The 12,268-nt window shown below is 37.2% G+C and overlaps 1 protein-coding gene across 4 annotated transcripts in view; it reads right to left on the reverse strand.

Annotated features, from left to right (window-relative positions):
- UACA (uveal autoantigen with coiled-coil domains and ankyrin repeats) overlaps positions 1 to 12,268 on the reverse strand; it is an 87,405-nt gene that overhangs the window by 32,072 nt on the left and 43,065 nt on the right. For 2 of the 4 annotated variants that reach the window (XM_059180540.1, XM_059180541.1), the window contains exons 2-5: positions 9,868 to 10,001; positions 5,951 to 6,039; positions 2,306 to 2,370; positions 1,455 to 1,512 (exon numbers count right to left, since the gene is read on the reverse strand). In XM_059180540.1, coding sequence (XP_059036523.1) covers positions 1,455 to 1,512; positions 2,306 to 2,370; positions 5,951 to 6,039; positions 9,868 to 10,001 — 346 coding nt within the window. Of the gene's footprint in view, positions 1 to 1,454; positions 1,513 to 2,305; positions 2,371 to 5,950; positions 6,040 to 9,867; positions 10,002 to 11,368; positions 11,405 to 11,616; positions 11,637 to 12,268 lie in introns of those variants that run through there. The other 2 variants (XM_059180542.1, XM_059180544.1) reach the window with 2 other exon arrangements.

Below are 12,268 nucleotides of genomic sequence, written 5' to 3' on the forward strand. Positions count from 1 at the left end.
AAAAAAAAAATTTAGTCTTGGAATAAATATCATGGTAAGGACATTATAATCCCATTCAAAAGTATTATTTCAGATGGCTGTGAGGCGGCAGCCATTAAACGAGGCAGAGTCATGACTCTACAAACAAGAACGAGAACTAAAGGATGGTTAAGAACTTCATGTCCAGGAAGTAACTTTGGAGATGGACAAATGGAAATAGCTGGCAACAAATAAACCAGAAAGCCGACAAAGGTTTTATGGGAACTGTACTACGCAAGGTCCCAGAAGGTCCTTGCTAACACTCATGATTGTTCCAGTCCTTAAGCTCCCTCTACAGAGGACATGCTTGTTTGCCATTCAATTTACCTGTGACCTTAGAGAATAATGGACAAGTAAGAACCTCCCAGAAGGCAGAGCTAGGGCCCATAGAGAACAAGGGATAAGGCATTTCTCCTCAAACACAAAAACCACACTGGGGGTCATTGTGAGGCCCAAACAACAATGCATATGAAAATACTTTGCAAATACCACCACTTTATACAAAACAAACAAACAAACAACAACAACAAAAAACACTTGTGTAAAAAATTAAACTATCACAAAAGCACGTAAAACATAAAAAGAAAAAAGCTGAAATAAATTAAGGTCCCGAAGTTTGAAGGAAATTTGCAGTCTATTCCATTTTTAATGAAGACCGCTTTTATTTACTTCAGATATTCCATAAACATGACAAAAGAGGGTAACTATTTTACTTTGGCTTTCCAGTAAACAGTAGGAATGTCAGACTAAGAAGAGTCAGGCCAGAGGTCAGACAGTGGTATAGTCCAAAAACACTTAATATCTAACTTTTGTCATTAAGACCACTGAAGAATAATGCAGATAAATTTAAATACACAAGTATGATCAATAAAATCTATGAAATTACGAATATAATTTTTTTTAAATACAGCACATAACAGTGATATGAAATTTAGCACCAAGGCCTAACCCAACAGCTACCACCACCATTAATTAAGAAATTATGACATGCCAGGCACTATTTATAATTTAATTATAAACCACTTACTGCAGTAGTATTAACTTTATTTTGCAGATGAGAAAAATGATGTTCAGACATGTTAATTAGGTAAATGTAATTTTTAAGGAAAAAAAATCATCTTCCCATTTCTCCTACCACATCCCTCCCTCCCTCCCCCGCACCCAATCCCCACAATGACACAGTGCTTAGAACTTCCTTGAGAGCAGGATCATGTGTGTTTATCTCTGGACTTCTAGGATCTAGCAAACCAGCCTTGGCTGAATGAATCTTTTTAAGCTGTACAATCAAATAAATTTCATATTCATGTATACAAAAACTTTGTAATATTCTGTTTCTCCATGAATACAAATGTATGCATATTAAAACTTGGAAATGAATTTCAATGCCGAGCCGTTTTAACAAATACTGGCTATATCCCAGTAAAACCCTCACTTACCTGCATCGTGAAGAGCGGTTCTTCCCTGAAGATCTACGTGTTCAGTGGGACAATTGTACTGTTAAAACACAGAAACTTAGCTGGGAGAGTTTTAAAGTTAAACAACTAGACTCAGATGAACAGCTGTTATTTAATCTTAAAATATTCCATTTATCAAAAAACCTAAGGACTACTAGACAAGCCACTAAATATTTTGACATGAAACAAATCTAATAACATTATACTGTAAATTCAAGTTTTCCACCAAACCGGAAACCATATGGTACATTATAATAGCATGGGATGTAGAAACTGTTATTGTTTGGGGTTTTTTTCTCAACAAGAGTTAAAATTTGAACAACTGAATCAGGAAAAACAAATGAGTTCTGCTATGAAACTTAGTGGTAACAATGTTTCTAGAAATGGAGGACTGGACCCTTTAACTGAAAACTTTCTTCAGTCCACTAGTTCAAAGAATTCTGTGGCTGCCTGACTACAAGTTTAACTAGAGGTATTGATATCATATCATGTAGTCTAAGTGACTGATGTTTAGAGAGAAATATATAGCTCCTATTCCGTATCACTTTATGTCATAGACCAGACAACAGAAAATTCCAGTCTCCTGCTAATGTCAACAGGAAGGTCAAGCCTTTGTTATTTATTTTTAATACAGTGAGTTATGCGATTCACTTCCCTCAGAGTTTTTGCTTTTTATTGTTCACATTCTTTCACAAATGATGGAAAAGAAATTATGTAAGCTAACAGTCAGAATTAACCTACTATTTTCTTTGATCTCAAATTCCAAAAACACACTGAAAACACATTATTAACAGTCAAAATAGTAAAGACAAAGTATTAACCACTTTTACTACCTGTAGAAGTTTTTGTAGACACAATGCATGCCCGTATTTCGCAGCCAGGTGAAGAGCATTTCTTCCTATTAAAAAATAATAATAATTTAAGACATATGTGAACAGTTATTTTCTTCACAAGCAAATTTTCCATAGAAATGTGATTCATTTTTTCAAGATTAGTTGACAAGATACTTAATTTGTAAGCATGCTTTCACTCAGGTTGATATTGTAGTATGAGATAATGTAAACACCAAAACAATGAAGGTGGGAAGAAAAATTAAATCTACAAACCCATAAAGAGCAAGAACTTTGTCTTATTCACCACTCTATCTCCAATACCTAGAGCAGTGCCTGGGACAGAGTAAGTAATTAAAGTCAACCAGGAAAAATAGGAAGGAGAGAGAGGAAGAGGAGAAAAAGAGAATGGGAACTGGAGAGCAAGAAAGATACCTAGATTTCTCATAATATTTCTAAACAGTCAGTGTGGACGCTAAAATACAGGAAGTTAAGAGAGGTAAGTCAAAGAAACTAATTTTCAACTTAAATTCAAAGATCACTGTGTCTCTGAAAATCAGACAACTCATTCAAATATAATGTGTATTAAAATGTGCCATTTTAAAGGAAACAAATCATCAGAAAAGTTAACTGTGAACACTGAAAAAGGTAAAGTTGCAGGCAACATTCTACCTCCAAACATGGTTTCTCCTAATTGTATTTCTTCATGCATACATCTCATTGGATAGTGAGAGATAAAAGGGCCATTCCATCTTTCAATGTTTCATGCTCTTAACTTTCTTCTCACTTCTCAAACCTCTCAAAAAATGATCTGACTTCACTGACAGACCCTTTTGCTAGAAGAGAAGTCATTTGTATTCTGTTCATCCTAGGTGAAGGAATACACCGACTTCAACTTCCAACCTTCACTAGGTTTTATATGAGTTTTGATAAGTGGATTAAGTTTTCCTGGATCTGATCACTTCTGTGTACTGACCAACCAGGTTCTAGAACAAACAGCAGTGAGGCCAAGCCTTTTTGTTTTTTATTTTTTTTTTTTAAGATTTTATTTCTTGGGGCGCCTGGGTGGCTCAGTAGGTTAAAGCCTCTGCCTTCGGCTCAGGTCATGATCCCAGGGTCCTGGGATCGAGACCCACGTCGGGCTCTCTGCTCTGCAGGGAGCCTGCTTCCTCCTCTCTCTCTCTCTCTGCCTGCCTCTCTGCCTACTTGTGATTTCTCTCTGTTAAATAAATAAAATCTTTAAAAAAAAAAAAGATTTTATTTCTTTATTTGACAGACAGAGACCACAAGTAGGCAGAGAGGCAGGCAGAGACAGAGGAGGAAGCAAGCTCCCCGCTGAGCAGAGAGCCCGATGCAGGGCTCCATCCCAGGACCCTGAGATCATGACCTGAGCCGAAGGCAGAGGCTTAACCCACTGAGCCACCCAGGTGCCCCAAGGCCAAGCCTTTTTAACCAAGTACAGGTATAACACATTCATCCATACCTAAACATTCTCTAGTTACAAATAAGTCAGATGTAATGATTTCATGTTTCAATTTGCTACTGACTGTGAAAAGTGATGAAGAAAACTATCATTTACATGCAAAGTAAGAGAGAGTATGGAGTAGGATGGTAGGAACAGTCCCTGGTGTTCAACACAATGGGTCACATAAAAACATCCGGTGGGGTATTTCCTTAGCCAAACCCAAATCCAGCCACTTGAGATAATGCAGTAAAAAAAACGAATATCAAATCTAAAGTACAACACTATGAATTACACCCAAGGTGCCTATCAGGTAAGACCTGAGTCATAAATACCTCAAAACCAAAACCACGCTTACTTGAAATATGATTACTTTCAATATACTTTCATACTGTTAGCAAATGAAGGAGTTTAGATAAAATATATAAATATAAATTTTTTTATCAAATTATTATTGAATATCCACCTCTGGATTATAATAGACAATATTACAGCAAATAAGACAAGGTCCTTGTCCTCAGGAAAGGACAACACTAAAGACAAAAACAGTAAAACAAGGCAAATACAAATATAACTAAACAATAGCAAAAACAGAAGACAAAGACTTTAGGCACAGTATGTCAGGCTGCAGCATACAAAATGATGTCTGCTGTGCCTGGGAAAGCATTTAAGCTTGATCTGCACTGAAGGAGGGAGGGCAAAAGTTACTCGGCAAAAATATCCAGAGCAGAAAAAATACAGACAAAAAATAAGGTAGATACTTGTTTAAATTAGAATCAGAACAACAAATAAATAAAGTCTAAAGAGGTATATGGTTAGTCCAAAATTTCTATAAATATTCCTCTACATCAATGGAATGCTTTGGTAAGTAATTTACATATTCTTTTTTTTTTTTTTTAAGATTTTATTTATTTGTCAGAGAGAGAGCCCACAAGCAGGGGAAGCAGCAGGCAGAGGGAGAAGCAGCCTCCTTGCTGAGCAAGGAGCAGGTTGTGGGACTTGATCCCAAGACTCTGGGATCATGACCTGAGCTGAGAGTAGATGCTTAACCATCTGAGCCACCCAGTAGTCCCAGTAATTAACATATGCTTTTGTTCCTCCTTCAAAGGTGGCAGATAGTTTGGTCTTCAATACAAAACTTGATAGACCTTTAGGTAAAGATTCTCCTCACTGAGATCTCTCTTTTCCTCTGCCTCCCTTCCATTTCTAAACACAGTGCTGGTTTTATTGTAATGTGTTCATTATTTGTCTCTATACGGAATCTCAGGATAAAATATTAAAGTTGTTAAGGAAATTCTGGTTCTAGGTCACCGCCTATACTTGATTGAATAACAAAGCAGAACTGCAGAGAAAGAAGCTGTCAAGAGAACTGAGAATGGTTATCCTAAGAAAACCAGCACAAGAACTGAAGAGGTCTATCTGGTGCTGTGCAGACAAACTTATACACTGTAAGATTTTAAAAGCCAGACATGGTACAACTAAGTTTAAGGAGAAGGCATAGTAAGAAAGAGACTTAAAACTGCCTACAAAAAAATAATTTTTTTACAAATAAGAGCTAACCAAACACAGAACAGATCTCCTTGTAAAAAGCATCCTGGGTGAGGACACAGACTCCGACTGCATTGCATCTACTGAAGGACCCCGGGCCAGTTACTAAATAGTTGACTCAGGGCCTCGCAGCCTCATTGCGATGGTATGGGGAGACAGGGAGTTAGTGTGTGTAAAGTGCTCGGCAGAGTGCCATGTGCCATGTCCGCTCTTCTTGCTATCATCGTTCTCGGTCGTGCCGTCGCTGTTGCAAAGCAATTAGGTTCCCATCATGAGAAATGTCCAACCAAATACCGAACAACATTATGACAGCAAGGATTCATAGAGTCAAGAGTATATTAGTACAAACTAAATGGCCCCTACAGGTTCTTCTAACTCTTGAGACTTTAGGATCCTATAATATTACGAAGACGAGCACTGGACCTCAGGTCTCCAAATACTCATCAGATCAGCAATCCTGTCTCAATTCCCTGTGCTTTACCTCTCCGAGACCAACAATGATGGTTTTCTAAACCATTTTAAAAAACAGAAAATTGAGGGTGTCTCTCTCTAAATCACAGTTCGGTCTGAAAAACGCTGGCAGTGGATAAGGCTTGTCCTCCTTTTCTGTTTAATAACTGACTATGGCAGCAACTGACCTGCAGTGTCGCTGGTGGCAATGTCAACTCCATGCATAAGGATGGCATTCAAACATTCAAGATTCCCCTTGGAGGCCACAACATGGAAGCTGAACAAAAAGAAAATATATGTTATGCCACAGAAACTATGAAACATCGACTTAAATGTTACAGAATGTCACCTTTTATTCAACACACACACACACACACACATATTTTAAAATCTACATAAAATATCTATGTATTTTCTACTAGAAAAAAGAAACCTATCCCTTATTGCTGAAAAATTAATTTTAACCCAAATTTACATAAGGAGTCAATACTCTCCAGAAATACCTCCTTATAACCAATGGAATGTTCCAATGTGCAACAGTCGTAATAAAAGAAAATTTATACAATAATACCACTAACTCTATAGCTTATTAGTACTCGGTAGTACAGGCATCAATGCTGGAATGCACTGAAAAACTTCTACCAGATCATTTTGCTTCGTTTCAAGTATACCGAAACTGCCACAACAAATGAAGTTAGAGCAGAACGCTAAGGCCAAACACAGATCAAACACTTGTCCCTTCTCTTTAGAATTCACATGGAAAAGCCTTCAAAACAACAAACTAAGCTATACTTGGAAAGCCGTGGAGGAGCTGGTGTCCTCTTCCCCCAAAGTAGCCACAACTGCCACCTAATTCTTCCCCTTTGTTCATAGACCTGTATGAGTAGGTGAAGTTTTGCACACACAGCCATGACAAACTTCCTAATAAGGCAAGAAAAGCCTGCTTAAAAAACCGACTTTAAGCCATCAGGTATTCAAGATACAAGAGAAAATATCCCACTGTTTCTTTGATCATTTAATACTTTATTAATCAACAAACATTTACAGAAATATTTTGTGTGCCCTAAGAATGGACAGTGACCGACTGACTATACGCCACCAAATCCAAACTGTTAAGTAAGGACAGGAGAGGAGCGCTTGCCGACAAAGGATGCTGACCACAGGTCAAAATACAACTGACCCGTAACCAAGTACAATAACCACTATGAAGATGCCAGGAGATAAAGGATATACAAGTGCTCGGCAAGCGGCCTAGATACAGACAAACTCTGTATCACACTTTCAAGAGGGGTCTTCCCTAAACATCCTGTTTAAAATTTTTACATTTCCCCATTTCCTGAAACCATAGTATTCCAACTTTTCCAATCCCTGCCTTTACTATTCTATATCGAAACACATATTTTCAAAATGATATATAAATTCAAGATTTATTATCTTTATAAGTGTACCAGTCTCTTCCCACTCAACTCTACACTCAGTGAAAGCAGGGATTTTTGCCTGTTTTGCTTCCTACTATATTCCCAGACCAATCTACGTACCAGACAGATGATGGGCCCTCAAATATTTGAATATCTGAATGCTTAGAGACAAAATCTGGAGCTAGGTTGCAAATTCATTTCCAGATATTACAACACTTGGCCATGTATCTCTACTCGTATTATGACGGATGTAAATGCAAACCAGAGACCAAGCACTACTAAGTAAAATAAAGGAGGTTTGTGTATAGGTTGAATTAGAGAAACAGAGATGCTTCTAATAAAAGGAATAATTATGTTCATAGGAACCAAGAAAGTTCTTCTTAGAGTGGAATTAAATTGCTGTAAGGCTAAGGGTATTGATCTCTGTGACACCAAAGTATGGAATTACATTAATTATACTATGCCATACACTGTTAGAACCTTCTGAGAAATGGTAATATTCTTCAAGTAAAGGTTTCACAATCTTGGAGGGAACATTTTTTTGTTTGCTTGTTTCCCTTTCTTAGCTCCAAAAATTTGGAAGACATTTTTCTTCAAAATAAATCAACATTACGCTGATGTTGTCCTAAAGGGCAGAAATCACAACACATCTACAATACATTATTAATGCGGATGTGATATAAATAGCAGACTTCAGAAGGAAGATGTTATCGATCACTACAGTGTATGCAAAGAGCTGTAAAGGAAATCTGAAAAACTACTTTACAGAAATACTCGTTTTTAATTTAAAAAGTCAACTTTGTCTTTTTTTAAACTAGACGCATGTTACTGCTTCCATAATACGAAATCCAGGTAATGTGGACGATTTCTGACAACAATGAGAAGAGCCACGTAAACTGTAAGACATATGTTGGAAGGTATCAGTGAGCTAAGACAGTGAAAAACCACTAGGCCAGGACACGGGGAGGGAAAGAGGCCCTGAGAGGTAAGCTTGGTATCTGAAGCCATTTTTTGCCGAGGAACATTTGCTGATTCCAGAGAAAACAGCTGGGATGCCAAAGAGCACTTCTGACAGCCTGAGGGGATGGCGAGACAGGAATTGGTAACCGGCTTTCCAAGTGGCAGTGGGGATTCCTGGTGAATCTGCCCTGTTTTGCTTTGGCAATGGGCTATTCCCCAGGAGAGAGGTGAACAGGGAAGAAAACAAATCCTTGCAGTGCTCTGGCCAGGCTTCAAATATTTCATTTTTGAAACTGGATCGAGGTCAAGAAGCACATATTACTTCTGTCTTAAATTTCAGAACTAAAACAAACCAAAAGTCATTTGAACTAAAAGAAAGTGTTTGTAACATGTCCCATACTTGACTAAATACAAAATGCTCTAATTAAGGAAGAATACAGTCTGTGTGTGAGTAGCAAAAGGAAAATATCTTATCCCATGAATCCTAAAAGAATTCTATTTCCTATAGTGAAAACCTCAGAGACTAATACTACTCATACGTCTTAACAAACTGAAGTTCACAGTTCATCAAATTATTCCAGATTTTTATAACTCTGACCATTAATACAAATAATTTCACTCAAAACTGAATCTCAGATTGAAAAAATATGAACAGTAACTCAAGCAACTGTTCACTCAAAACATTCAAAGCATGGTTGGGCGGAACTGAAGAAATAAGGTTTCACTGACGATTTTCATCCCAAAGATTTCCTTCATCTTCTAACATCTTGACGTTTGGTAAAAAAAGAAACACAAAAAATAAAGTCACTTTTAGATATTAAAGTGTCACTGCTTATACTGTGAGCCTTACAGAAATAGCTCAAAGTTTAGCAAAAACAGGAGCAGGACTGAAGCAATGTTTCTGTGGCTATCAAATCAACCATTTGAAAAAATTGAAACAGTATTAAAAAATTTGAACTTTTCAAACTTTATTGGTATTAAAAGCTACTTGATTTTTATGTCATGCTTTGCTCTTTTTCCTATACTTGAATATTTAAGCATCCTAAGGTAGTGATCTACATTAAACATTAACTATCCACTTCCTAATATTCATTTCTATATTTAGTATCTGGTTTCCAGTTATAATATTCTAAATAAACTCGTGCAAGACTGAGAGGAACTTTAGGAAATGAGACTTTTAACCTCTAACTTTGGAAGGTTTCCCAGATAAGGTTTTAACCGCTGTAATCACAGAGGGCAGTAACAGAATGTACACCTCCCCTTTAACCCATCCTCAACAGGAAGGGAAGGGAAGAAGATGGGGAGGGGTGGGAGAAAAGCTAAACAGGGAAACAAGCCAGTAGTCCTTCTCAGTGACCCAAAAACCAAAGGATGAGATCACAACCTATGTTTCCCTAAGCCACTCTAGTTGTTCTGCCTCCCTTTCTGTTCTGAACATTCTCACTTAAAATAATGACCCAAATATAAAAACAGATTGGGAGTTCAGACTAAACAACTAGACCACTGGGTAATATTTTAGTATTCTCTCTAGATTGAAAATCTCTTAAACACTGAGAACAAATTATTAGTCCATAATGTTTGAAAGCGATGTTTGAAGGATTTTATAGCATGGGTTTTGATAAAGCCTTTTTAAGTTGATACCTTGACAGCCACAATTCACAAATTTCACTTGTGTCCCAAGGGTCTACCCAAATTCCCTTGAGGGAATTGTCATCAGTAATACTTACGCAGATCTGCCTTCCACATCTAGTTTGCCTGGATTGGTGCCCTTTTTAGCAAGGATTGAGGAAACTTTTTCTACATCTCCCCTCTCCGCCGCTTTCATCAATCGGTCATCATATTTGTTCCAATCTGCTGCATGCTACAAAAAGGAAAAACATATATAAACATGGCCTACTCTCTATACTATATTTAAGACTTTCTCAAGAAGGAAGGAAAAGAGAACGGAGAGCAGTACTGCATAAAACATCACTCAATCTCCACTGCATCCCACATTTCATGAGAAGAGCCTCTCCAAAGAACATGACCTTCAAGAAATATTTTAAGGTCTAATTTTGAGAAAAAGCACGTTTCTCATGTTCTCTGTTTTCTTTGCCTTCAGAAAAAAGAAATTAGTAATTGTTGAACACCAATCTGTGCCAGGCAGGAATCAACCAAACGACCCCAGTGAACTAAAATCATCATCCCCATTTAACAGATGGGAAAAGTCAAGACTCCAGGGATGTTAAAAGACCTCAGCAGCCAAACCCAACCAAGACTTCTCATGATTTCCAAAATCAGTGTGCTTTCCAGTGATTTCCAAAATCAGTTCTCCTAGTCTCTACCTCCTGCTTTCATATTTGGCTGTGGTCACCTATCTTCCAAGACCTTAGATGCAATGGAATTCTGTACACATTTTAAGACATCCACAGACTCACACAGCCTGCTTAAAAAGTACTGTTGGAAATATATTTATGGAGGCAAATTAGACACTTACCTACATTCACATATACTCTGTCTCTGTCTCAACAGAGGAAGCAATTCATTAATCTTATACACTAGGATAAAAAGAAACCTCTACATAGAAAAAACAAAGACTCTAAAGTATTAACTATTTTAAAATCCCTAAGACAATAGGATTTCAGGTGACTTTCATTTTCTTCCTTCTTTTTTACTTTCAACATACATTGTTTTTGTTTAAAAAAGATTTTTGGTTTTAATAAAAACTCAGTACATGTTTTAAGAGGAAGATCAAAGGCAATTTTTTAAATAGGAGGATGTACCACATAATATATATTTTAATTGTATCAAGGTTATTTTTTTTTTTTAAAGATTTTATTTATTCATTCGACAGAGAGAGATCACAAGTAGGCAGAGAGGCAGGCAGAGAGAGAGAAGGAAGCAGGCTCCCCTTGGAGCAGAGAGCCGGATGTGGGACTCGATCCCAGGACCCCGAGACCATGACCTGAGCCGAAGGCAGCGGCCCAACCCACTGAGCCACCCAGGCGCCCCGTATCAAGGTTATTTTTAACTTTGGAGAAAACATATGCAAGACATTTTAAGGCCAATAACTTGGATTTTTTTCTTAGTAGGCGGAAATGTAGAACCCAGAACTAAAATACACACTATTTAACCATGTTAAGGTTTTAGCCTTTTAAAATATATGTAAACTTATTGCTAAATTCTGTACTAAGCCCAGTACTATTTCTAGAACAAAGAAAGATGTACCTATTTTTCACTGAAACTTACAAAGCAATTCTTGTGTCCACAAATAGCAAAACGAACCTCTGAGGGAGAAAAGAAATGAATCTGTTATATGAAGCATATCCTCTGTCTGATCAGTGGGATTAACTTTCTATTACCTCTCCCCTTCAAACAGCAACACAAAACACCAACTTTCTAGCTAAGTAAGCAGTGTCTTCATTAAATACTTGAAGTGAAAATAAGTATGAAAATTGAATATGAAAAAAGATAGATACATTAAAATTTTAACCTACTTCTGAAAAGCAATGTTTCCATGGAATCCAGTTCAAATACCTACAAAGACTTCAGCATCGTTGTCTCCAAATTAGTTAAATTTGGAGATGAGCCCACTTCATTCTAACTTGAAAAGCTCAAATTGTCAGCATGGAGACTAGGCCTATTTACTGGCTCAAAGACTCAACTACATTTGAGGCATCCCCCCTTCTTTAGCTTTAAAACAAAACAGTTTACAGACTCTAAATTGGGGAGTGGCATAGAAGCAGGCTTAAGATAAGACTTAGGTTTTCAAATGCCTTAGGGATTAAGTCCTGTTTAACACAGAGATACTTGCTTGAAATTGATTAGTTTATCCTTGCAGTTAAAACCACCTCAACTTTATTTCCAAGTAAAACGCCAGCTGGAGAAAGGAGCTCTCTAAAACAAGGGGAAAAAAACCTGTAAAAGCCTAAAGCAAGTCTCATATTATCATGGGATTTTTCAGTTCCACTTCACCAAGCACCGTTTTCCATTCCTGTCCACTGTCAGTTAACAGAAATACTGCTCAATTACTAAGATTCTATTGTGTGCTTTCTAAAACCCCAGAAAAAGAAACAAGAACTGTCGTTTGCTATCACTAACCCCAATCTGCTGCTCATCAAATACATCAGAAAGAAGAGAAGGCAGAGA

This window comes from Mustela lutreola, chromosome 7 (assembly GCF_030435805.1).
Source record: "Mustela lutreola isolate mMusLut2 chromosome 7, mMusLut2.pri, whole genome shotgun sequence".
Taxonomy (NCBI): Eukaryota; Metazoa; Chordata; class Mammalia; order Carnivora; family Mustelidae; genus Mustela; species Mustela lutreola.